We start from the raw sequence: 26782 nt of genomic DNA, 5'->3' as shown, positions 1-26782 counted from the left end.
GTATATCATGGATGTTACACACTAGGAAAAATAGAAGTTTGAAGATACTATGATACAACTTTACATCAATAAATTTGACAGGTGAAATAGAAAAATTTTTTTTTTTTAGAAAAAAATGTAAGTTACCAAGACATACAGAAAGTCTGGAAAGCCCAGTATTTATTACAGAAATGAAATCAATAATTAAATAATTTCCATTGTTAAAATCCCACCAAAAAAACTCTAGACCTAGATGATTTTATTGGTGAATTCTTCCAGATATTTGAGGAATAAGTGTTACTAGTTTATACAGACTCTTAAATAAAACACAAAAAGAGGGAATACATATCACCTTGCTTTACGAGGCCAGGAAACCATGATTCCAAGTTCCTACGAGGGTGTCACAAAAAGGAAACTAACATGTTCTCTCATGAGCATAGGGGCAAAAACCCTAACCAAATCACTAAAAGGCTAGATCTAGCAGTATGTAAAAGGGTAATACATCGTTATAAAGTGGGGCTTATTCTGGGGGTACGGAGTTGGTTTACGTTTGGAAATAACCCATGTAAGCCGCCGTGTTCATAAAGTAAGAGAATCTACTGGGTTGTCCCAATAGGGAGAGAAGAGCACCACCGAGGGTGGGGAGCAGCACTCTCGGCAGGCTGGTGGATACGAGCGCCTTTAACCTGGGGTGGGTGTCTTCAGAAGCCCTACGGTTAGTGCCACCCTTACTGCTGAGACGTTGGAAGCTTCCCTCCTGAGACCCAGGACGAGACGCGGGTCTAGCACTGCTCTCTTCCCCACCGCCCTGGAGGGCGTGTCCAGTGCCCTGAGACACGACACAGAAGTGAGAGGCGTATGGAGACCTGGGGAGGAAGAAGCCCCATCAGAGACCGCGTGACTGCATTACTGGAAGATGTGGACGAGTCTGCAGTGAACTTAGAGCTAATAAGCGGTGGTAACAGGGTCAGTATACAAGGAAGCACTGTGTGCTAGCAGAAGACTGTGCAAACGAAACTTAGAAAGTGACACCATTTGGAATGGCATCGGGACTAGGAAGAAGCCTTCGAACAGCTGTTGGAGCAGGGGTGCTGCCGTGCACTAGGGAATGGAGGGTCTGTTCAGGGTTTGAGCTGGGAAAAAGGATCCTGGTGAGCAAATGACAAGTCCAAGTCCAGACACCCCTAGCTCTGCATCTCGGTGTTGGAGTAGCCAGGGAAACAGTGCATTCAGTCCCTGTGAAGAGAAGAGCCAGCAAGATCCGCTCCCGCGGTGGGCATGGTCCCCTGTGGCCAGTGGGTCCCTCCTGGCGGTTGATGCAGGGCCATTGGCTTGCACGCCTCCCCCGCACTGGAGCAGAGGACCCTGTCCCCTCCACGCAGGGGACAGACACAGCAGTGGGCTTGGCCAGGTGCCATGGGATGCACGTGCTTTCGCCGAACAAAGAAGTCTGCATCGAGTCTGAAACAGGGAAAGACGTTGTCTTACGAGCCAGCAAGCCTGGCACAGCTGTGAAGACTCTGTCTCTTGGTGAGAAAGTGCTCCAGGCCGTGGTCCGTTCTTACGTGGCTGAGAGGGGCCAGGAGGGCGCATGCACAGGACTGCCACGGCCAGCAGGTCCTTTACCGCAACCCGCCCCCCACGTGCAAGAAGCACTTTGGCTGGAACGTGGACCTCCATGTGAAAGATAAGGCAATGAAGCTTCTAGAAGATACCATAGGAGTCTGTCTTCACATCTTTATGGTGAGCAGGCATTTCTTACACAGATGAAAACATACCGAGTATAAAGCAGATCAACTTGACTTCCTTAAATTAACACACCCTTAAGCAAGTGAAAATCAGTGTGAAAGGTGTTCACATACGCATGTCTGGAAAGGACTGATGTCCGTAATATGTGAAGATCTCTAAGAAATCAGTAAGAGGCAGACAACTCATTTCAAAACCATGAAAGGGCAAGAACCTTAGGCACATCACAAAAGGGGACGTCCGCATGGCTGGCAAGCACACGAACGTGTGCTCAGCAGGCGTGATCCGAAGCAGGCCGAAGGAGCCCATGGGGCTCGGTCACTGCCCGCCCCCTCGCACCCACCGGAGTACTCCGCGCAGCCAGCCTCCAGAGTGCCGGGAGGCTGTGGGGCAGCCGGAAGCCTATGCCGATGGGAGCTAGCGGACGCCACCCTCTGGACCCTGAAACACTTCTTGGATTCATGTGTTCTCTTTCCTGCGACCTTGCAGTCCCTCCCCAAGCGCACGGCCGGTGGGGATGCACATGTGCGTTCACCTGAAGTCGCCAGCAGGCCCACCGTGTGATCTCAGACAGGGTGTTGAGCCAAAGAAGCCTGAAACCAGAGAGGAGGGAGGGCAAACCCCGGCCAAAGTAATGGGCAGGGTTAGAAGCCAGACAGTGTTTCCCTTGGTTGGGGGCAGCATGATGGCTGGGGGGCTGCAGGGGCGCGTCTGGGGTCCTGGTGATGTTCCGTGTCCTGCCTGAAGTCTTTTCTTGGTAAGAATTCAGACCTGTGCACTTTTGATTTCTGGACCGAAGATGTGTTGTGTTTCAGCCACATTTTTTAAGAAGGAAGAGGATGGTCAGCAGTGTTTCTGAGAATTATGGAAGAGGAGAGTATTTCCAGGAATTCTGCAAACTGTGAACAGTAAGATGACGTGTCATCCTGTTCCACACAGGGGTGGTTGTGACACTGATCTCGCAGACTTCGGAGCTGCTGTCTGCAGGCTGGCGGTCCTGGCAGGGGTGGGGCGCCCACCGCCCACCTTCTCCCACCGGAGCCGAGTGCCGGCCGTGGCCATGAGCAGGTCAGCCCTCCAGGCCGGTCCACGGTCAGTCTCAGACCCGGTCAGGCCCAGCCAGGGGGCAGCGCCGTGTGTGTCTGGGCTGGCTCCTGCCCCTCAGTGGGGACGGTCTGCGGCGTGCGCTGCCATCGGCCGGCTCAGCGTAGGTTTCTGCCAGAGCTCCGTGTGTTTGTGGCCATGGCGGGAAAGACATGCTTCATCTTCCTGTGTTCGCTGGGACTCCCGTCGTACTTCCCCGCCGGGCACAGGGTGGGGTGCCCCTGGCCTCTGGGCCCCAGTGCTGTTATTTCACGTGGGTGTCGGGGGACAGATCGCTCTAGTCATGCTACTTCTGACATTCTGGGCTTTGACGAGTCTCCAGAAACTTCCACCAGCCAACAAACAGCGTCATTTATTATTTGGAGAGATTGATGACCAGCCTTGGGCTGCTCCACAGAAGCAGTTTTCCCAAGCCCGTGACCGGCTCGCGCCCTGACCCCTGCCCTCCCACCAGGGTCATGGACGTTTCTGCGCGGAGCCCGGGGTCGGAGTGCGCGAGAAACGGCCTGTTTCCCAGAGCCCCTGAGAACCCAGGGGGCCCGCTGCGCACCCTCCCCGCCTCGGCTCTTCTCACGGGAAACTGCTCTCAGCCCCGCGGTCCGGCAGTCGCGCTGGTTGGTGGGTTTCTTCCGTACAGAGTGGGACCCAAACCGCGGCCTTGGAGGGAGGAGAAAGCCGTCTTTGTTGGCCGCCTCTTGTGCTGGAGAGCCGCCACACGGCTGCCCCCCCGCCCCGGCCCCAGCGCCTTGCCAGCAAACCCTAATCCCAAACTGGGCCTTTGTGCAGAGAATAAAGGGCGCTTTCTGATCCTTCCAGGAGACCAGGTGTCCAAGCCGTGTCCTGCTGCCCTAGCTTGTCGCGCGCTCCTGGGGGGCGGGCTGGCCGTACCTGTGCAGCATGCAGGCACCTTTTGCTCCCAGCTGTCAGGCTGCTTCCACGGGCCCCAGAGTCCAGGGCAGGTTACGTGTAGTGTCCTGGGCAGGTCTGTCACCCCGTGTCTGAGCGCTTCTGCCTGCTGGTCTGTAGGCGTTGTGGTGGTTTTTCCAGTTCCTCCTCTCAGGGCTCGTGCTTGCGGTGAGCCTTCCTGCGTTTCTGTCCCCAGTGCACAGACGGGGCCCTCGGGGATTGTCAGGTGTACCCGGGAAGCTTCCCGAGCGCCGTGCCCAGGCAGTGTCCCCAGTGGAGCGGGTGGCTGTGTGGCCTGGCATGGGACGGGCCCCTGGGGGCGGGCGCCTGCACCAGGGGCAGCACGGACCCTCACGGCTCCCCTCCTGCTTCCGCCGGCATGTCATCTTCATGTGCACCTGCTGATGTGCGAGGTGTTTCATTCTGCTCGCTCCCTTCCCGGACTCTGGGGCGGGGTCAGTGCCATGCTGAGGGTGGACAGGGCTGGGGGGAGCCAGGGAACTTGCCAGGCTGGCAGCCAGCGAGGGTTGGGCCCTGGGCCTTGTGTCTGGGCCCAGGTGTGAGTGCTTAGTGAGGAGACCCCCGCTCGGTCCCTTTTGGTGGGAGCGAGGGTGCCCGGCAGTGCCCGAAAGGGATGCGGGACAGGTCAGACCAGCGGCGCAGCTGTGTGGTGAGCACCTGGGGATGTGGGGCCCTTGTCCATTCTGCAGATGAGGACACTGAGGCCCAGAGAGTGCGGTGCTGGGCCAGAAGCTGTGCTCGCTCCATGGCAGCCCCTCCCGCTGCCGCCTTCCAGCACCGCTCACTTCCTCCCGCCCACGCCGGGAAGGGGAGGTGGTAATTGCCACCTTGGACCAGTAGCGCTCATCAACAGATTTTTTAGATCTTTTATTTTATGTTCATGTATCCACGTCTTTATTTCTGTAAAGGCCTCTGCTGACTCTGGGGAAATGGGGGAAGAGCTTCCTCCCGTGGTAGCGTGGTGTGGGGGCAGAACGTCGGCTTTGGAGGAGAACTGGGTTAGTGGGGGCCTCACCACTCCCCCTGGTGGACCCACACCGTCGACCTCTTTGCCTGAGCGTGAGCGTACCCACTTTACAGGTCGTGAGCCACGCTGCAGAGAAAGAGCACCTGGCCTCCCGCCTTGTCCCTGCCGTGGCTCACGGTGGTGGCCGTCTCGTGGCCACCGGGGCCTTCTGCAGGCCTTTGTCAAAACTGCTGAAATTGTTGTTTGGGTGACTTGCTGGTTTCTGTGTCCACCAAGTCCATCGGGACACGGGGCTCTTTCCGTCTGTCCGCTGTACCCCCGGGCCTGGCAAGGGGTGGGCCAGCACGGGCCCAGAGAGTGTGCGGGAAAGGTGGTGTCTCCTCGCAGCTGAGGCCCTCTGAAGGCTGCCCGTGGGGGCCGTGCTGGGCCGTGGCATGGCCAGCACCCTGCCCTGTGGCCCCAAGTGGCACAGGAGGGTGGGAAGGTGGGCTTGTCATGAAGGGAAAGGAGAGAAGAGGCAGGTGGTAGCCTCTGAAGCCTCCTTCCGGGCCGCCCAGCGGGGAGTGTGCTGGACACGTGGAGCCTGCGGAGGGAGGTCCCGTGAGGGATGGCCAGCCCTGCATTTCAGTCCCAGCCCGTTGCCCAGACACGCGGAGGGGGTTCGACCAGGGTTCGAGCATTGGGTGATTGGGGGTGGCGGCTGCACCCTGCCGTCTGTCCTCGTACCGGTGCGACCTCTGGGCACGAGGAGGGTGCTGTGGTCAGAGTCAGCACCTGAGGCCGGACTGAGGGCAGGAGAGGAGCCGAGGACGCCCGGGTGCAGCTTGGGGGACGGAGTCAGCTGGGGAGGAAGCTGCTCCAGCCAGGGGCTCAGGCCGGCCCCTCCCTCAGCCCTGGTCTCGGCATGTGGTCCTCTTCGCTTCTTGCCCTGGAGCTCCTCTGTGTCAGAATTGGAGCCTGGAGTCCCAGCTTCACGTCCTGCCTGTTGTGGATTCCTTGGCCTCTTGGCCTCAGTGTCCTCATTGGTAAAATGGATGCAGTGCTCCTTTGCAGGGTGTTCGGGGTTGTTGGAGATAGCTGGCTGGAAGGAGCTTTGACATACTGGGAGGTGAGGAGCATGGGGTCGCCAGGTGGCTCTGCCCATCCTCCAGTGGCCCTTTGAGTCCCTTCTCTTACACACACACTCACACGTGTACACACGTGTATGTACGCACCCCCACACACCCCAGCCCTGACGTGAAGTGCAGCTCGGCTGACCTGGGGGTGGGAGGGTGGGGAGTGGGCTGTGAGCCGGGGCCTGGCTTTCTGACGGGGGGAGGGGCTGAGGCGGGCACATCGTCGTCTTCGCTGTTGCACGTTTTCCGTGTGAAGCCAGGACTCCACGGTGGGACCCATTCCCACCTCCTGCACTCCCTCACCCCTGGGGGTGCGCAGGGTGGAGACAGCCCCCCACAGGCACCCCTGCGCGTCTGCTCACTTGTACTCAGAGTCCCTTCAGTGAGCAAATCGTTAATTGAAGGGAAAAGCCGCATTTTACTGAATTCCAAAATTTGGTAAATTAAAGCAATCAATACAGAATGAGATGACATGAAGAGCTCTCTGGCTCCCCTGTCCTGGGACCCAGTGTCCACGAGGCCATGTGCAGGACCCGCCGCCTCTGGTGGTGTGTGCGCCCTGCTGTGTAGGAGGCCACGCCTCCGTTTCCGCAGCCCCTGCCTGACGGCTGGACCCTGACTGTGACCTGTGGCCGCCCCCGGAATGGACTTCCAGTGGCTCACAGCCCTGTGAGAAGCTGCCGTTTGTGTCCACGTGCAAAGGGCCGTTTCTCGGGTTATCACCAAGAGCTGGGAATGCGAGGAGTCTGTGCTCCAGCAGGGCTGTGGGGGTGGGGGGCTGCCGAGTGTGCCCTGAAGCCAGGCTTGCGATGGCCCGAGGTGGGCTCTGGGCGTCTGCCGGTCCCTGATCCCTGCAGCAGCTCTGCATGGCCGGCCGGAGGCCTCGTGGCTGCAGCGCCCGTCAGGGCTGCAGAACCCAGGCTGTGGGTCCTCTCCCCTCCAAGAGCATGGGCTGGGGGGCCTGCAGACCCCTGGAGGCGCCTGGTGCCCAGAGCCGAGCCTTAGCCCCGACGGGGAGCTGCCTGCCGTGAGCCCGGGGAGCAGCGGTGGCCTGGGCCGGGTGGCAGCTGGGCGCACCTGCGCTGACTGGTCTGTGTCTGTTGTCAGCAGAGTCCCCGGGCCCCTTTTGCTGAGCTGCCTGATGATGAAAAGATCTTTAATGGGGGTGACAGCATGTGGCAGGGCCAGGAGCAGGCGCTGCTTCCGGAGATCACGGAGGAGGACCTAGAGGCCATCCGGCTGCGTGAGGAGGCCATCCTGCAGATTGAGGTGAGGACCTGGCCTGGTGAGTGTGTGTGGGGGGTGATTGTGCGAGTGACGGCTCCGCTGGCCTCTCGTCCCTGGGTGCTGGGAGCGCCTGAGAACGCAGCGGGACGCTGGCTCTGCCGGCAGTGGGCCCTGAGCCCCCGTGAGCCCCCGCGAGCCCCCGCGAGCCGCCGCGTGCACCTGTGGGCGCATTCTCTTCCCCCCTGGGCCTCCGTCTCCTCATCTGCCTGGGAAGTTGGAGCTGCTTCCAGGGGCTGGGTTTCTGGACACATGTCCTCTGAAAGCAGCTTCTTCTAGAAAAACAGGAACCTGGGCAAGTTGGTAAACTGAGTCCCTGGTGCAGGACCTGTTGCCGTGTTTGCCGTCCCACCCTGGAAGGAGGTGGATGCCCTGCCAGGGAGGCGGGGTTCAGCCTTACTTCTGGGGCCCCCTCCCCACTTCGGCCACTGCCTCCGTGAAGCCCCCGCCCCTTCACACTGTCCTGCTCCTCGAAGGGAAGGCGATGGGCTGCTCCCCTCTGCTGGGACATCCAGAGCAGGACGGCACGCACGCACGCATGCCGACGGTCCTCTCTGTTACAGCAAGACCCGCTTTCCGCCAGAAGCTGAGAAAGGGATCCAAGCATGGTTGCCCCTGAAGACCTGGGGTGCTGGAGTCCCGAGAGGCAGGGAGATCTGCCCCATTGGCTCAAGAACTGAGGTCCCTGTAGGAAGGGCCCGGCAGCCCCTCTGGCATACCGCGTGTGGGTGGTGGGGAGAAGGGCAGAGGTTGGGAAGCCGGGCGGTGGGGGGTGCTGTGCTCGAGGATGGGGCCTTGTCCTGGCACCAGGCGGGGTCCCCCTCTGAAGGTGAAGCTGCAGGGTGGGGTTCCGAGGAGTCCCTCATGTGAGTGCGGTTCCTCCCACATCGGGTAGCCCAGGCCTGGGCCCTGCTCTGGTTCTCTGTGTGGTGTCTAGGCAGAGGGTGGGCTTTACCACGGGTGATTGGCCCCATCAGCCGAGAGGGAGGGGCCTGGGGCAGTGTGGGACCCGCCTGAATCCAGCTAGTCTGTTCTCGGCCCTCAGAGCCTAGCGGGGCTCAGCCGGGCATCACTGTGGCCAGCCTCATGGGGAGCTGATGTCCTCATGTGCAGCACGAGGGTGATGTGGACCTGCGGTTGGGCTTGCCCGTGGGTCTGTCCCCAGTTGTGCAGCTGGTCCCGGTGACGGAGCTGCTCAGTGTGAATGGAGGGGGCAGAGGCTGGAGTCCTGGGGACAGGTGGGCTGCCCCAGGCCCCCACAGGGCCGGCCTGCAGCCCAGCTGCTCAGGGGGCTCGGGGGCTGCCCAGAGCTACAGGGGACAGTGGACAGCGGTATGGGCAGGTGTGGGCGGCAGCCTCGGGACATGCGTGGCCGGCTCACGCTGCCGCCACCTGCAGTCCCCTGTGGAACGGAGCTTCTTTCCACCCCCAGTCTGCCCCCCACAATCTCCCCTTTGTCCCTCCCAACCTCTGGCGGCTAGCCTGTTACTGTCTGTCTGTCCACCAGTTCCGGGGCCCCCCATCACGTGTCAGGCCCAATCCCCAGGGCCCTGCGTAGCTGGCCTGACGGAAGTGGTTGAATGCACTGTAGGACGGGCTAGTGCCCCCACCACAGCGATAGAGGCCTGGGGCCTGCACCCCGTCTGCGCTGCCCTCCTTGCCGACACTGAGGACCCCCACAGGCAGCCTCTCATCCTCGCGTGGCTCCCACGGGGGGAGTTGCTCATGGCCAGCAGGGTCGTCAGCTCACTGTCCAGGTGGGTCTCTGCCTGCCCAGCCCTGGGCCCACTTTTTGGCAGTGTGGCTGCCCAGGGGTGGGATGGGGGCCTGGAGCCCCACAGATGCCGACCCCCACGCGGGGTGCCTGGGCCCAAACCTCTGGCCCTCAGAGCCGCAGGCGCTGTCCTTCCGCCCCCTGCTTCCATCCTGCTGGGCTGCTTCTGCTCCTCCTGCAGACCTGCTTGGCTTTGGGGATGGGGGCCCCACCCTGCTCGGCCCCCCCCCAAGCCTGCTCGGCCCACCTCCGCCCACCCAGCTCCACGTGCCCCGCCCTTCTCAGCCTTGCCCTTCAGCTCTGCCCGGGGCCCACACAGCTCCACCTTGTCCAGCTCCACCCCACCAGCTCAGCCCAGCTCCTCCCCACTCAGCCCTGCCCTGCCTGCTCAGCCCTCCCCTACCTAGCCCCGCTCTGCCCTTCCGCCCTCCTGTGCCCCACCCAGCTCAGCTCCCCTCCGCCCTGCTCCTCCCTGCTCTGCCCTGCAGGCCAGGGCCGCTCACAGGCAGCCTTATCAGCACAGCCGCCCCAGGCCTAGACTCTGGGGTCCTCCTCCTGACTTCCGGCCTCCTGCGCCCCGACGATGCTCCACCCTCCCATCACCGAGTACTAGCGGTGGGCCTGGGGCAGTGCTGGCCCGCTCCCATCAGGGCTGCCCACACGTGTGCAGTGTGGGAAGGAGGGCCGCAGGGCCATGCGGTGCGGCTGGCCTGACACCCCTGCCCCAGACAGGCTTCCACGTAACCTGCAGGCTGGGCTGGTGGCCTCGCGAAGCACGAGGGCCTCTTCCTTTGTTTCCGTGGGAAGACTAGAGAGGGAAAGCACTGTGTGCAGGTGGAGCTCTGGGGACACCCGGCCACGGAGGGCTGTGCCTGGCTGCTTGGGTAGCTGCTCACCGCCCCGGGGATGGCCATGCTCGGCCTGTGGGCTCTGCACAGCCCCTGCCAGTGGGACGTGCACCTGCGGAGGGGGCCAGGCCAGGCACACTGGTCCCAGGCACAGGCTGTCAGGACACCGTCCCCCCCTTCCTGATGGGGAGGCCACACTGCTGGGGCCCATGTGGCCTGAGCCCTGGCTCCTCCTGGGTGAGGTGCATCCAGAGGGCCCGGCCAGGGTGAACAGCATGCATGCAGGAGCCAGAGGATGGGCCCCTCCGACAGGGAGCGGAGGAGGCGTGAGTTATGGCCCCCTTCCACCAAGCTAGCTCTTGGCCTCTCTGGGCTCCTTCTCCTTGCCTCTGATTTGGAGGCAGCTGACACTGACCACCTGACACTGGTCCTCGGTGGGCCATGACCTGGGTGACCCCACACCTCCCAGGGCCCCCAGGGGCTGGGTGTTGATGGCTGGCAGCCTCCTGGCCTGCAGCCCTGTCTATAAAGCGGGAAGGGCCGTTTCTGTCCCGCTGGGAGCTAGGACTCTAACTGGGCGTGGGCGGGAGGAAGCCGACTGCTGAGGCACCCGCTTAAGCTGCGTCCAGGAGCTGCTGCCGCTCCCCACCGGGGGCTGGCAGGTGGCCGGGCGGTGGGCAGCTCTGTCCCCAGGCCTGTGTGCTGCCCCTCGGTGGTCTGTCTGTCCACCACGGCTGTGCCTGCACGGCCGACCAGCCTCTCCTTCTCTGTGGCCTCGCCCCTGCCTCCCGGGAGTCTGGCCTGCAGGGCGCAATCCCCTCTTCACATTCCCACCGGTCGTGTACCCTCATCCTGTGCCCGCCACAGCGGAGCACGCACAGCAAGGCCATGGCCAGTCTGGGCAGAGCCAGCCCTCCGGGCCGCAGCCTCTCACGTCCCTTCCGGCCTCAGATCCCCTCTCTGAGCCCATTTCCTAGTCTTGTGGGGCTGTCAGAAATGGGGACCCTCAGGTAGTGGGCTGTGGGAAGCTGCCCCTGGAGCCCTCGGCTGAGTCCCCTGTCCTGGAGGCGCCCACCTCCCAGAGGAGCGGAAGGTACGTGTCTAGGGCCTCGTGCTCCAAGGTGCAGGCGAGGAGACCCCTCACTTCTTTCTCCTGGGAATGAGGCTGCCCCAGGAAGGTGGCTTGTCCGTTGTCCTCACAGCTGCGGCCAAGACCGCCCATGGTCCAGTGTGGCCTGTCACCACCAGGGCAGCCAGCCGGTTCCAGCAGGAAGGGCAGTTCTCACTGCGGAGTCTGGAGGGGCCGCTGTGGATGCAGCGGGAGCTTCCTTGTCCCTTGTGGGGAGGGGCTGGCTGGCCTCGGGCAGCTCGTGGTCGCAGAGGGGAAGTGAAGGTCTGGCCCAGGGTCCCAGCCCCAGCCATGCTACTGCCTGGCCGTGGGAGCCCCGAGGGGTCCCTTCTGGAAGCTTCAGTTTGTTTATTTGTAAGGCAGGACCATGTTGAAAGGGTTGAGGGAACACGAAAATCGTTGTCAGCCTGCCGGTGACGGTATGCTGCAGAGATGGACTGCCTGGCAGGGGCCTCACCTGGGCAGAGCCAGACCTGGTGGGTGTGGGTGGGGCAGGGCAAAGCTCACAGCAGCCCCCGCAGCCCCTGCCTCACTCCTCCCTGGGGGCTCCTCGAGGCCCATGCCCCAGTTCACAGCCCCAGTTCACACTCTGCCAGGCCCGGTGTGGGCTACTGCTGACTAGGGGTTCACCCCAGCGGGAGACCCTGCTGTCACCAGGGCGCTGAGGTCAGCCGAGAGCCCGGGTGCCAACACAGTAACGGCGAGGGACCCTTCCGGGGGCCGGTCTTCTCTCGGGGAGGGAAGACTCTCATGTCTCCTGGTGCTAGGCTCTTCCCAGCTTCTTCACGTGGAGGATCCATCGTGCTTTTGTGACGCAGCCTTGGACGCCCCGCGGCCTCGCCTCGGCCCCGTTGGTTAAGGCAGTCACGGAGGTGGAGGCGTGCCGGGCTGCCTTGTTAGGAATAGCACAGCCGGTGTGTTGGGGTGGTTCCCAGGCCCCCCGGCACCATTCTGTGGGGCGCACGCTTCCCTCGGCCCCTTTCCGCCAGGCGTCCTGGTTCTTTGAACACGCCGGGGCCTCCCTGCCTGGACCCTCTTCCTCCAGATGCTCGAGCACCTGCCTTCCGCTTTGTACCTTCAGGTCCTGGCGCCGGTGCTGCCCGTCTAAAATTCCAGTTTTCTCCTCTGCGTTGTCGAACATACCATGTCATGGATGATCTTGTGATTTTTCTCTTCGCGAGAACGGAGCCCACGGAGGCAGGGACTCTTGTCTGTTGTGGTCATTGCGGTGTTCCTACACCACAGAGGACACACGACACGGTCTGGACGATCGATGACTGTCGTTTGCACAAACACATGGCTGGATGGAAGGATGAGGGACGGGTGGTTGGGAGACGGATGGAGGGGAGGACAGATGAGTGGATGGATGGGGGGACGGAGGGATGCATGGTGCGTAGGTGGATGCGCGGGGGCCGGCTGGCCGGATGGGTGGTGGGTGGAGGGATGAATAAGTTGTACGTGCGGGGACTCTGTAGCAGATCTGTGACTTAATCAGAGAGCTCTGTTGCCTGTATTTATATGCATCGTTTTATCAGCCCTCACAAAAGCTCTGCGAGAGTGAGCACTCCTGTGTTCCAATTTTATCCGAGACGATGCGGAGGCTCAGAGAAGCCACGCCACTTGGCCCAGCCGTGCAGCTCGTGTGTGGCAGAGCGGGGACGTGAGTCCAGGCTGCCTGACTCAGGAGCTGGGCTCTGCGGGCGGGCGACAGTGTCTGACCCCTGCCTCTCCGTCAGCCTCTCCCCCCGGGGGTGGAGGTGGGGGAAGGGTGCAAGCGGTCGCCCAGGTGTGCAGAGTCCAGGAGCTGGGCGGCCACTGGGCCCAGCTCTGCCTACCCACGGCCCTTTACCTAGTCCTGCTTGAGGCTGGCTCTTCCTGCCTGGAGGGTGGGCCCGTGACTCGCCCGCCCGGGGCCGTGGAGGTTGAATGAGACAGACACGTGCCTCTAGCCATTGCCAGTGGGTAGCAGGCTTGCCGGGCACTGGTCTGGCTGACAGCTGGGGCCCGAGTCGTGTGTCCACTCCCAGCCCGGGCAGCCCACCTCACCTGATCTCCCCTGGCAGGGTGGCGCTCCCTGCTCCGCTCCGGAGTGGGGGTCGCCTGACCCAGCACATCAGCTGCCTGGCAGGCCCAGGAGGGAGGAGGCTGGGGATGAGGAGGGGCAGGAGGGGCCTCCAGGCCAGACAGAGCCCCCGGGGCCCAGCTACCCTCCCTGAGGCCGGCACCGTGCAGCCAGAACGCGGGCGGTGGGTGATGTGGCCGATGACGATAAATAAGTGAATAAATCAGTGAAATCTGGCGTTCCATTAACTGGAACAGTCGTGTTACGGGTGGATGGTTGCCAAGATCCTAATTATAAGAAGAGCTTGTGTAATAGAAAAAGTGCCATGGTGTTTTCTTTCTTTTTGGTCCTGGAAGTGAAGGGAACACACAGGTGCATGCGCGCACACACACGCATACCCATCGGGGTGTTACTGTGTCCCGTGCAAGGTTGTTACTCCGTGGTGCGCGTCGAGGAGAACAAAGATTCTGTGAGAGCTTTTAACGAGTGCTAGTTTTAGAAGCCATCAGGAAAATAATTGCATGATTTAAACATTTATTTACTAAGTGAAGGTGTTTTGAGTCTCTCTCTGCCGCCCACTCTCCTGCTTTCCGGTACCATGGCTGGTGCTGCCTGCCATCCTGGAGGGTGCCGTCCTGGGGCAGCTCTGGGGGGCGTCTGGGCACTCAGTGCAGGTCCACCTTCCTTCAGGCCCGTGACCAGCCTGGCTCCGAGCCCTCCCCCCCAGGACCAAGGACTGGGCTTCTGCCTGAACGTGGCTCCCACCCAGGCTCCTGGTGGGCCCCACGTCTCTGGCGTATCCCCCAGGCATGCCCGGGAGTTGGGCCCCACCTGCCTTTGGCATCCTCCTCCCGGAGCCGAGGCGTGCCCAGGTGTCCAGGCACAGTGACTAGGGGGACACTGTCCCTGCCAGTGGCCTGCACCCAGATGTTCCCGTTCTGCATGCTGTCTGCTGCTGAGGCTGTCCGTCCATACCTCTTCTCTTGGGCCCTCCCTCTCCTGGCAGATTGGCAGCTCTATCCCCAGAGCCGGCCTAGTCTCGTTGCCCCATCCATTCTGCAGACGGCCATTGGATGCTGGGGTGAGTGAGACACAAACCCCTCACCCCCAGGAGGTCCCAGGGCCTGGGAGCTGTCTTGCAGGAGGCACACACCCGAGAGCCAGGCACAGCTGGGTGAAGACCCGTCCAAGGAGCACCACCTCCCTGCTCCTCCCTGGCGCAGAGGGCCAGGGCTGTGGGCGGGGACTTGCGGGAGGCTGCTGCCTGGGGGTCTGGACGGGGTCTGCAGCCCCAAGCTCACCAGCCCCTCCCCGTGGTCTGCTTCCCTCCCGAGGGTGGTCCCTCACGTGTGCCCCCTGTGGCATCCCTGTCCTCCCGCCCACAGTCTTGCAGCCCTCGGACCTGGCAGAGACCAGCTGAAGCATGTGGGGCCTTGGGACACCCTCTCATCCTTCGTTCCTCCCCAGCACGGCTGAACTGTTTAGAGCAAGGAGAGTCTTTATTCAAAATGATGGGGGATGTCTTACAAAACAGAGAATGCTGGGAAGGTAGAGTGTGCAAGCACCCCAAGAGCTGGGAAACAGGGGTCCTCTTGCATAGGGTTGAGGGCTGGGTGACGGCTCTCTGGGTCAGGGGGTGTCCAGGCCTGGGGAGGAGAGGAACTGAGCTCCAAGTGGATTACCAGGCCTTTCATCCTGACAGGTCAGGGGGATGAGCATTCTGCTCACCTTGTAGGAGGCACAGAGCTGGAGCGAGGGGCTCTTGTCCTGGGTGAACAACGGGGTGCCCTTGAGTCCATCACACGTGGGGGAAGAGTCCCATGGAGAGGGCATTCTCTGCAGAAAGCATTTTCCAGAACACCAGAGGGGGGGGATGGTTCTTAGTGTTGCTGTTTCCAGGGGTCCAGCCTGAGCTTCTGTTGAAGACAAACGGTGTTTATGTGTCGCTGACTGAGAGGGTCATGGGTCGTGGATCTTGGGGGTGAAGCAGGGCCTCAGGGCGGTCTGCTGGGGACTCCTGCAGCATTAATCAGCCTGGAGGCTGGCAAAGGTCAGGGGTCTGCGTGTCGGGCATTTTGAAAAGAGGGAGGCCTGGAATAAAGAAGGGTGTGTGTGACAGGTGACCTGGACCGCCAGGAGCCCAGGGAGTGGGAAGCTCCCGGTGCGCAGCCCTGAGATGTGGGTGCCCCTGAAGCATGGTCCAGGGTGGGTCACCCCGCGTAAGGCTCCCTTCCTCCGCACTGCTGCTTCCGGCGCACTGAGGGCTCTGGGAGTCGGGGCCCAAGTGGACGTCTGCGCATCTCCGCTCACGCCAGCCGACCAGGTGGTTCCCACTCTAGGTGGCCTGCTGGGCCAGCCGGGTGTGGACAGGAAGTCTGGGGCGCGGCCCACCTGGCTCCGTCTGTCCCACTCTGGGCAGGGTCCCATGTGTGGGCTGTCACCGGCTCCTGGCGGTGTTTTGAGGACTGCTTCCTGCAGAAGCCTCCTGCCAGGGGCGGGGGGTGGGGGGTGGGGTCAGGCCCTGGCGGGGAATGTTTGTAAAGCCGGCTGGCAGCAATGGCACCCATGTGTTGGCAGCAAGCTGGAAAACTGCCTTGGCCGCTGCATTTTCAGGGAGGCCTCCCCCGAAGTCCAGAACGTGAGCCAGACTGGAGACACCGTGTTCTGTCCCGGCTGTCCCAGGTTATTGGGGTCAGTGCTATGCCAGACGGGGACGAGCCAGCTCAGCCGCCATGCAGTATGGTGGCTGCCCCTCCGCTGGCAGGCGGCCTGAGAGTCCCAGGCCCCTGGGAGGGTACTGGGCTCGGGTCCCCTGCTCCACAACACCCCTCCTTGCCCGGTCCTTTGCTGAGTGTGGCTGTGCCCCTAGGCCAACCGTGGCCCCCAGTCGCCCTGCCCGTGGGAAGAGACAGAGTGCATGCCCATGAATCCTGCCCGTGGGGGCAGCTGTGCCGGGTGACCCCCCATGTACTGACGCCCGGGTGTCGTGACTGCCGGGGTGCCCTGCAGTGGTGAGGCCTGGCTGGGTCGTGACCCGGGGTAGGCCAGCCCAAACTCGGCTGTGATTGCTGGCTCCAGCATTGGTCAGTCACATACCCTTGGGAGAGACCCTTAACCTCTCGGTGACTTGGTTTCCCTGTCTGCAAAGTGGGGGTACTGGTAGGTGTGCTCACATATAGCATGGGGAGACTGAGTCACCTTAGAAAGGCTCCTAAGAGTCCCAGAGTCCAGGTGCACCCAGGACCAGGCTCAGGGCCCCCAGATGAGCCTCCTGTGAGAGGCCTCGGTGACCAAGCTGGAGGTTGGGCGTGGCTGTCCCCTGCCCAGCCTCTGACAGGGTTGGAGCAGAAACCTGGAAATCTGGGCAGGGAGGCAGTGTGACTGAGGCTCTGCTGAGCCTGCAGCCTTTATCTCGTGACCTTGACATCTCAACTTTAGGGTGGAGCCTAGGCTTGGCCTCCCCAGCCGGTGGCCTCACCCGGAAGCTGTGGTGATGGGGATCCCAGAAATGGGCCCAGGCCCAGGGTCACCCAGCACCCACCCATCTGCTGCCGTCCTCCAGAAACGAGACCCACAGGCTTGCCTGTGGGCCGCCACCTTCCCAGCCACGGGCCCTGTTTCTGCAGAGTGGCCGTCTGCCCTGCACCGTGGTTAAGCCCATAATTGAATTGCAATTGATAGTACACGTAGGTTTAAGATCATGCTAATTACTTCGTTTCCCAGAACACTCCTAAAAAGCAAATGAATTTCCGTGTAATATTTTGCAGTGGGTGAAATGACCCTTGTGGAAATCGATCCAGGTTCCAGAATGAGCTGCAGAGCGGGAGGGCCTGGGGTGGGGTTCACACCCCTGCCCCTCCCACACCCTCCCTCACTGGCATGAAGGAATCTTCCCTGACTTGGGCTCAACCCTGGCCACGTGCCAGGCACCCAGGGAGGAAGCTTTGGTTTTGCTCATGTGATAGATGAGGAAATCTGTCCCCAAGGTGAATGGTCTTGCCCAGGGTCACCTGGCCGGCCAGTGGAGGAGCTGTCTCCTGCAAAGTGGCATTCAAGAAAAGGGTGGCCTTGAAGTGGGCACAGGTGTCAGTCCCAGCCCTCCCTCTCTCTGGGAGGCCCTGGGGGTCATGGACCCCCTCGAGTGTCCACAACCTTTACTGTCAGATGGGTGTTGTGACCTGGCCTCAGGGCTGCTGCCAAGTACGATGGTGCTGTGTGACGTGCCCCCAGCATTGCTCCAGGCGTGTGGCCTGTGAAGAATATGGCCACGTCCCTCACAAGCATCACTGCTGCTTTGCTGGCAAATGGAGATAAGACATTTGAACAACATGGAGGATGCAAGATATGCTTAAGTGGGATACCCCAAATTCTCTTGGTCCAAATATCTATTCCTTACCCTGTTCACTAGCTTCATGAAGCCACTCAGTCTTTCCATGGCAGTGGGACTGGCATCCATCCACCATCTACCCATCCATCCATCCATCCATCCAACCACCCACCCATTCACCCATCCATCCACTATTTATCTATCTATCCACCGTTCACCACCTATCCATTATCAATCCATCCACCTACCATTCACCACCTACCCATTATCCATCCATCCACCATCCATCCATCCATCCATGTATCTACCCATCCACCCATCCATCCATCCATTCATCCATCCATCCACCATCCATTCGCCCTCCCACCCTCCCACCCATCCATCCATCCATCCGCCATCTATCCACCGATCCATCCATCCACCATCCATCCATCTACCCACCCATTCATCTTCTTGTCCATCCATCCATCCATCAATCAGTTCATTCACCTATCCACCCATCTACCATCCATCCATCCATCCACCCATCCACTATCTATCTGTCCACCCATCCACCATTTATCCACCCATCCCCATCCATCCACCCATCCATCCATCTATTCATCCATTCATCCACCTATACATCCACCCATCATTCATCCATCCATTCATGTCTCTACCCATCCACACATCCATCCACCCATCCACCCACCCACCCACCCATCCACCCATCCATCCACCCATCCACCCGTCCATCCATCAGTTCATCCACCTGTCCACCCATCTACCATCCATCCACCCATCCACCATATATCCACCCATCCATCCATTCACCCATCCACTGTCCTTTCATCTACCTATCCATCCATCCATTCATCCACCTATACATCCACCCCTCATCCCGTCCACCATCCACCCATCCACCCACCCACCATCCATCCACCCACCATCCGTCCAACCATCTGTCCATCCACCCCACTCCCTCAGGATTTATTGAGCAGCACCTGTGTGCTAGCTTGTGCCAGGAGCTGGGTGTACAGAGAGGGAAAGATACCACCTTTCAGTCAAGGAGCCCCAAAGCAAGTATGGGGAATGAGGTGTCTACAGGACCAACAGGCCTGTGGGAGGTGCAGACAGTGTTGGCAACACTGCCCTGCACTTGACTGTAGCCCTCCAGGGCTAGCCTTGGGGCCCCTGTACCCAGTGAGGATGCTTCCAGCCTGGGATACCCAGGGAGCTTGGGGTTTGGCCTTGGGATCAGGTAAGAATGTTCAGATCCCAGTCGTCTCTGACTTCGTGGGGGCGTGACCCAGGCTTGTTCCTGGTTCTTGGCTTTCACTTAGCACTCCCTGATGGCTGTGCCCTTGACCACCGCACCTAATGGCCATCTTCTTGTTTCCACAGAGTGACTTGTTGGATGTCAATCAGATCATCAAGGACTTGGCCTCCATGGTGTCAGAGCAAGGAGATGCCATCGGTGGGTATCTGTGCTACCCTCTGAACCACCTGCCCCACAACCACATGCCCTTTCCCCCAGGTGTAGGCAGGGCTGCCTCCTAGATGAACGAGAGCCAGGGTGGTTCTGGAGGTCTGAGCCTCTGCTGCCCCTCCACTCCATGTCCCCAGCCCCTCAGGAAGGCCAGGGTTGGGAAGGCTTATGCAAGAGGGTGGCCCACCCATTCTGCTCATTGAAGAGTCTGGGCCTCCATGCCTCCCACCCTGGGCCTTCCTCCCATCAGAGGACTCCCCAGGGTGAGGACAAACTGTCCTGGGTGGGGGAGGGGTCAAGGCTGCAGTGGGTGACCCAGCAGAGAGGGCTGGACATGTGGAGCCCAGAGCCACCTGGAGCGGGCCCCTGTCCCTGGTTTCTGTGTTCCCTCCACGTGAGACCTCAGCCCCACCCAGCCTGGTCTCTCCACCCCAGGTGGCCACGTGGTTCTTCTGCTGCTGTCCCGAGGACCTGGGAGCCCTGAGTGGGGGGTGTAGGAACCATGGTTCTCTGGTGCAGAAGCGTGGGGCTGACTCCTGGCACCAGAGCCACTGGCCAGCACAGTTAGCTCCCAGCCAGCCTCTGCCCCCCGCCCCCGTTCCAAGGTTCTGAGGTCCGTGTGTGTCCTGCTCCCCACGGGGCAGCCTGGCCGTCCCCCTGGCTGTGCTGCACCCCCAGGAGAGGAAGGGACTGGGGCCGGGGGGCCCTGCGGCCTCCCAGGGCTGCTGTCCAGCACACTCGCCTTTCGCCCTTTCTCAGAGCCTGGGCTGCGTGCAGGGCTGTGCTCAGCGGCTGTGCGGTGGGCTGCCCCAGCATGCCTCGCGCTGGTCTCCACAGGCCCCCGCCTGCCTGGGCTGCACGTCCTCCTGCCCCGCGCCCCTGTCGGCCTCAGCATGGCTGCTGCAGCCATTCCCACCTCTGGCTGGCTGTCTCCGGGCGGGGTGTGCAGAGTGTTTTGTCCACTCCAGATGTCACCCAGATGGTCACTCAGTCCCAGTGACAGACTGATGGGGAGGGGCCATCTCCAGGTGCAGGGGGGAAGAGGGGCAGGCAAGGGCTGACTCGTGGCCACCGTGGTCAGGGCCTGGGGACCCTGGGGCACCTGGAGTGAGACACCTGGGGCCGAAAGCAGCTGAGACCGCAGGACCCCACGGTGTGCTGCTGTGGGTGATCTAACCGTGATGGATGATGGGCAGGGGCCTGTGTGCCCCTCTACAGGGACAATGGAGGCTGTGAGCCTGGTGGTGCTTGGCTGGGCCCGGCCCGGCCCGTCTGCTCCCCAGCTGGCCGCGGGCCTCTGCCTGCTCCCTCAGCCTCTGGTGCCTTTCCAGGGTCCGGCAGCAGCAACACGTGCCGGCAGAGCTCCAGCCCAGAGCCAGCCGTGGCGGCCCTGCTGCCCGGGCTGGGCTGTGCGCCCCTGCGGCGGGGCCTCCACTCCCGCACCAAGACGCGCAAGCCCAACTTCAGCCCCCAGGAGACGGAGGTGCTGGTGCGGAGGGTGGCACGCCACCACCCGCTGCTGTTCGGGGCGCTGAGGGGCACGCCCTCCCGGAAACACCGCGTGTGGAGCAAGATCCTGCAGGCGGTGAACGCGCTGGGCTACTGCCGGAGGGACCTGGGCGACCTCAAGCACAAGTGGAGGGACCTGCGAGGGGCGGTGCGCAAGAAACTGGCGGAGCGCCCGCGGGCCCCCGGCCTCATCCTTACCCCTGTCGAGCGCATGGTGGCCGAGACCTTCTCAGCCCCAGCCCCCCTAGGCGAGGGCCAGGCCGCCGAGCCCCTGCCAAGTAAGTGGGCCCCCTAGGCCTGCCTCTGTGCTGGGGTTCCAGTGAAGGGCCCCAGGGAGCAGGATGCTCGGGGAGGGCTGGGGGCCTGTGGGTCTGACCAACACCCACGTGTAGATGGGAAACGGAGCCTGGGGTCTGCGAGGGGCCCACCCACCTGGGCAACAGAGGAGCTGGGGCTCAGAGTCAGTCTCATCCTGGCCCCAAGCTGGGAGCCCTTCTGGGGGTCCCCCCACAATGATGTAGCACAGCCAAGGGCCTCCGGAGGCTGAGGGAGCAGAGGACAAGGGGCCATGCTCCCCTCCCTGTCCCCACCTGGTGCCACTCTCCTGGTGTGGTGGGGGGACCACCCTGACCCCTTCCTGTGCTCTCATTATGGGGGCCCTTCTCCCTGGGGTCACTCAGCCCCCAGAGTAGACCAGGGCAGTGTCCAGCGGCTCTCAGCTTCCCAGGGCACACTGACCCCCCACTCTGAGCCCATGCGCCCGCCTATAGGCCCCCTTATCTGGAAGTTTCTGTGTCTGGTGAGGAAGGCATGGGGTGCTTGGTGGGGTCTTCCCGCTGCACACGGCCACCTCTGGCCTCCAGGGTGGTGCTGGCCTGGACTCCTGGTGCCACCTCCTTCTGCACCTCCTCCTGCCGCTCCTCTTCCTCAAGACACCTCTGAAAGTCCTGGGCAGTCTGCCGCAGCGGCCGCACCCCTCCTCTCGGCCAGGATGGACTCTTTGCTTCCTGAGGAGCTGCTGGAAGCCCCTTGGGGACGAAGCCTGGAGCAGGACCAGCTCTCTCTCGAAGGCCCAGCATGGACCACAGGACTCAGCCTGCACACAGATGCCCCAGCGGATGGCACAGCGTCTAGGGGGCCCGGCGGAAGATGTGTGCAGATGCGCCGTTCCCTGGGGGCTGGCCTTGGTCATGGGCCTGGGAGACGGTGCAGGACAGGGCCCGCCTGGCAGGCCGGGGGAGGCCGCCAGACTCCTACAGGCAGGGCCAGACCCAGTTTTGGGGCGCTGCAGGGCTGACACCCCCACCAGGCCCACCCCACGAGTCCCCAGCCCTGGAGCCGGGCAGGAATTTGGTGGCTGTGTTGCTCCTGAAGGTCAGTGGTGCTTGGCTCAGCAAACTGGCTTATGGGGGGGTCCAGTCCAGCACAGACGTCCCTGCCTGCCCTGCTGGGCCAGGCGCCCCCTTCCCTAGACCCTGCAGCCCCGAGGCTTGCCTCTGCTTGCCTCAAGGCAGCCAACTGACTGGTTCCTTAGTGCTGTGAGCTCCTCCTGGGAGTGCCCGTCCTGGGACTGTGCTGATTGTCACTGAGTGACCAAGTGAGAGGGAGTGGCCTGGGGCCGGACCTTCCTGACAGGGCTGAGCTATGGGTCAGGGAGGCGGCTGCAAAACCTGATTTGGGGTGGGGAGTGGGGGGTGGGTGGCAGAGACTACTGCCGCAGGTCCCACCAGTTCCTCCGTCTGGGTCAACGCTCGCCTGGTGCCTGGGCAGGGTCAGGCCTGCAGGGGCCTCTTACGGCCGCAGGGGCTGAGGATAGCCAGTTGGTAGAGTTGGGCCTCCATGGGGGGCTGAGTAGGCAGTTCTCTGGCTGGGCCTTGAGGTGCACCCCCCTGCTGTCTGTGAGTGTTTGGGGAGTGGTGCTGAAGGGGGTTCTCTTCGGCCCCCCGAGGCCTGGCCCGGAGTCTGGGTGCCCCGTAGTCTCTGGAGTAGAGGCCCTGCAGGACAAGCTCCCGCTGAGCAGCCCCTGTGCGGGGCCTGGGGGTGAGCGGAGGGCACCTGCAGATTTGCCCCTGACCAACTCGGGGTCTTCAAGATGAAGCAGAGGTGGTTCAGGGCCGACGAAGCATCAGGGTGTGCAGGCCAGGTGGTGGGGTGCTGCCTGCCCGCCTGGCAGCCCCTCGGGGAGGGAGCTGGGTCTGGGGGGCAGGTCTGCTTGTACCGTGGCCCAAGGCAGAATTGGGTCTGATCTGGGGGGCGCTCTGCAGGCCGAGCATGTTCATTCTTGGTCTGAGGTGGCCTTCGGCTGTGGGATTGCTTGCGTCTCCAGGCAGTCCCTGGCCATCAGAACTGGGCTCACGGCGTCGCCAGGGCCTGTGCTCGGTGCAGACCAGACTCGGGCTTTGTCGGAGTCTGAGAGCAGAGTGCCGGCAAAGCCCAGGCTCTGTGCGCTTGCTGGACGGAGGCCGGACCCAGCTAGGAGCGTGGCCCCCAGCGCCTGGCACTGGCCCGGACCCTGCCGTCTTCCCATGCGTGGGAGCCACTGCTCCTGCCCCGTGCGTCCGTCTCTTCCCTCCGCGGGAGCAGGGTGCGGCTGCTGCCGCCCACGGCCTGGGGGTGCGATGTGGCTCCCTGGCACCTGAGCAGGGACCTGGGTGGACACTGGGGGGTTAGCGCTGCACATGGGGGAGAAGCAGGGGTGCCCCAGCATGAGAAGGGGTGAAGCCCTCCTTCCTCTGCTTCCAGTGGGGCTCCGCATGGAGGGGCTGGGCTTCGGGTGCAGGGGAGGGAACCCCAGAGAAGACAGCTCCTCAGAGCAATCCGCTGGGCAGGGGGCACGCCGTGCGCCAGTGGTGCCTGCGTTCATCTGGGCCTTCTCTGCCACGGGCCTTGGGCCTGCCGCTCCGCTCCGCTCCGGGCCACCCCGGCGTGTCGTGCTCCAGGGGAGATGAAGGATTTGAATTGAACTATTTCTGCCTCCGAAGTCCTGTGAGTTTGGGGTCCCGTCTCCTTGTGCCTGAAGCAGGAGCTGTGTGTTTGCAGTAGCCGGCAGTATCGGCCGCTGGTCTTCGGGGAGAGCGCCTCTTGCTGTGGCCACAGGCTTGCTCCATCTAGCGCTACCAGGATCCCTGGTGGTAGAGGACACAGTGTAGACGTGTCCTTCACCTGGGTTCAAACCCAGTTCCTACTGCAGGTGAATGTCAGTCTTAACTCACCATCGCTCTGTGTGTCCCGCAGCCTAGCCTTGAGTTCTGGGTGGGTCTGGCACGTTTTCACAGGGCGGCCTTTTTACTGCGGCATCGTGGAGTGGAACGCTCTGGTTTCCTGGGGATGCTCTGGGCCTCATGAGGGTGGCCCAGCTGTGCTGCCGGTGGCGCTGGTCAGGGCTGCGTTGACACCCCCACCAGGCCCGTGCCTGAGACCCCACATGGAAGCCTGAGCCGGTCGGCCGCTGTCTGGAGACCATGGGCCAGCGTGCACTGCCGCCCAACCACAGACCCAGGCAGGATGGTCCTTCTGGTGGCTCCGTGGGACCTGCAGAGACGGCCTCTGTCCCGTTCTTTGAGGCAGGGGCCATGGTCAGGAGCAAGAGGACTGCCCAAGGGTGCAGAGAAGTAACAGGGCCAGGCCTCTTTCCGGGCTGGCCTCGGCCCTTTCCCGAGTGGGCTGTCCTTGCCCCCAGGGGCACCTCCTGATGGCTCGGTGACCAGTGCCCACGCCAGCCACGTGGCCCAGCGCCCCATCCCTGCAGCCTCTGCCTCTCTGGAGGCTGGACTCCTCACCTGGCTTCCAGTGAAGCCAGCATGGGGTCTTAGTGACCACTGGGGGGGGCAGCGGCCATCCACCCCCACACCTCTGGGCTTGGGCTCCCTGGGGCTCGCCCTTGGGGTATCCTCAGGGTCACACTCTGTAATTCCTTCTGTTGTCTTGATTTGCAGATAGTATTGAAGCCAGCCTTGAGGCTGCGTCCTCGCACACAGAGGCGGCCAGCGAGCTCCTGGCTGGAGCCAGCCGGCACCAAGTAAGTCAGTATGAGGGGACAGCACGGCTGGCCCGCGGCCCCCTCTGTCCTGTCTCCCTGGGAGGCCTAGGCCCTGCCCAGTACTTGGGAGGGGCACGTCCACAGGATCTTCTCTGAGTCAAGGGGGACTGGTGCAGGGGAGGGGAGAGAGAGGACTGCGGGGTCTGCACCCAGGGTGCTGTGCACCGCCGCCTGCTGTCTGCACCCCTGCTGAGGCTGGAGGGCACGGAACGGGTCATGAGTGTGAGCAGGACCACGTGGGGCATCTCACTGCCATGGACGCTGGGCACAGCCGTGGTTGCCCGGGAGCATACTCACCAAACTGCCTTTCCAGAAAGCTCTGTGGCTTCTCTTTTGCCCAGAAGGGCAAGCTGGGTCTGGTGGTGTCTGTCTCCTTCCTCTGACCCTCCTACTCCTGCACCAGCTGCCCAAGCACCTGTGTGGCTCAGGGCTGCCCCTGGCCTGGCTCTGGTCTGGAGGCTGGGGTGGGCCCTCCCTTCTTGGAGCCATCGGAACTTGGCTTGGGACAAGTTGGCTGGCTCAGGGAGTGAGAGCAAATATCAGGCCTTTATTTGCTTGCGATGGGGCTTCAGCCCTGGGGACTGACGGCTGGGCCTCCGTGCTAACCCGCCGCCGCCGCCATGTGAGCACCTGATCAGGCCAGGTCCAGCTGGCAGGGAGGGCTGGGCAGCCATCCTCCACTCACTCCTCACTCACTCACCAGCCCTCTGCTCCGTGCTGGGCTCTGACACACACAGATGGACACTGTAGAGCCTGTCTCTCCATGAGTGGGCATCCCAGGGGGAGGGTGGGATGGACGGTCTGGTCCAGTGAGAGGTGGGGCAGGGAGAGTTTCCTGGGAGAGTGCACACTCTATCTTGAAGGCCAGGTAGTAGTTGTCCTGGTGGAAAGGACAGCGTGCTCAGAGGCCGAAGGAGGAACCACCCAGGCAAGGTCAGGAGTGTGAGCACTGTGTGGGGGCCGCGATGGGCAGGAGCAGGGCAGAGCGTTCCAGGGGATGATGCCCTCATTCCCTGGGGTCTCTGGGAAGTCAAAGCTGTGTTGGCTTTCCCTCTTCTCCATCAACGGCCCCCAGTATGAAAAGTCGGGGTGACGGAGGGTCAGCTGCACATGAGAGTGGGCGAATGCTGCACCGGGAGAAGAAACAGGCTGCGCCAAGGTCTCGTCTGCAGGATGGGAGCAGAGGCAGGCTGACGTCAACTTGGTGCTCACTGCCTGGCCCATGGCCCCTACCACCTTACAGCACACTGAGGGCAGCTAGGCCCTCCACCTGGGACCTCTCCGCCAAGCTTGGTCCTCCCGGAGTGGAAGGTACAGTTTGCAAATGACAAGCAAGACAGACTTGCCCGAAGCTCAGGGCCGGGCCTCTCTGGTGGGAACTCTTCCAAGTGGCGGGGCCTGCCGGTCACCCTCACCAACAGCCGCATCTTGAGAGGGAAGCAACAAGTCCACAGGGCGGCTGCCTCCATGAATATCCAGGGCCACCAGGTCGGAAGGATCGGCAGATGCCAGGAGCACAGAAGGAAGATGTGACAGTGAGGAAGAGGAGCAGCAGCAGGAGGAGGTGGAGGTTGCATGGGTGGCCACCTGTGTCCATGGACACCTCATCAGGCTCAGACCCCCTTCCCCTGTCCCATTGGACCCTGCCCACTATCACTACCCCATTTCCACTGCAAAGCAATAACTCCTGTGCCATAGGTGAGGTGAGCGAGCTCAGACCCAGGAGGTAAGCCCACAGTTGCTGCCACATAGGAATGTCCTCGCACTCCTCTCCACCAGCATGTTGGGACGTGTCCAGCAAGACAGGACATGGCACAGCCCCATGTTTCGGGTCCAGTTTTTCCCTGGGAAGTTGGCCAGTGTATCCCCCACACCCTGACAGGAGGAAGGGTTAGACATCCCTACAGCCAGACACTGGGGATTGGAAGTCCAGAGGAGAGAAGGGTTTCCCAAAACTGCATGGCTGTCAAGAGGCAGAGCTGGGTTTGGACCCTAGGCTCTAGGATTTCATGTCCAGGGCTTTTCCTGCTGCCTTGGGGAAACTCTGGTACACCCTCTCAGCCTCCTAGAACATCCACTTGCTGGAGGAGTGGACCCAGAGATCCATGGATAGGTGCCTGGATGGATGGAAGGATGGATGATTGGGTGGGTGGGCAGAGGCGAGGGCAAATGGATGGGTGGGTGGAGGATGCACAGATGGGTGGGTGGATGGAGGATGGATGGATGGATGGATGGATGGGTGGGTGGACAGAGGTGTGGATGGATGGGTGGACAGAGGCGTAGGTAAATGGTTGGGTGGATGGAGCGTGGACGGATGGGTAGATGGGTGGAGGATGGATGGATGGGTGGACAGAGGCATGGATGGATGGATGGATGGGTAGATAAGAGGCATAGGTAAATAGATGAGTGGATGGAGGATGGATGGATGGATGGATGGATGGGTGAGTGGACAGAGGTGTGGATGGTTGGGTGGATGGAGGGTGGATGGATGATGGGTGGGTGGA

General features: G+C 62.0%; 1 protein-coding gene across 3 annotated transcripts in view; it reads left to right on the top strand.

Moving 5' to 3' along the window:
- Positions 1–26782, top strand: part of TSNARE1 (t-SNARE domain containing 1) — a 144814-nt gene that overhangs the window by 66440 nt on the left and 51592 nt on the right. The window contains exons 10-12 of one of the 3 annotated variants that reach the window (XM_032415702.1): positions 6949–7107; positions 18646–18718; positions 24175–24257. In XM_032415702.1, the coding sequence (XP_032271593.1) occupies positions 6949–7107; positions 18646–18718; positions 24175–24257 (315 nt within the window). Of the gene's footprint in view, positions 1–6945; positions 7108–18645; positions 18719–20061; positions 21342–24174; positions 24258–26782 lie in introns of those variants that run through there. The other 2 variants (XM_032415701.1, XM_032415700.1) reach the window with 2 other exon arrangements.

This window comes from Phoca vitulina, unplaced genomic scaffold (assembly GCF_004348235.1).
Source record: "Phoca vitulina isolate PV1807 unplaced genomic scaffold, GSC_HSeal_1.0 scaffold18, whole genome shotgun sequence".
Classification (NCBI taxonomy): domain Eukaryota; kingdom Metazoa; phylum Chordata; class Mammalia; order Carnivora; family Phocidae; genus Phoca; species Phoca vitulina.
Note: the sequence above shows the minus strand (reverse complement) of the source record. Positions and strands in the feature narration are given on the sequence as shown.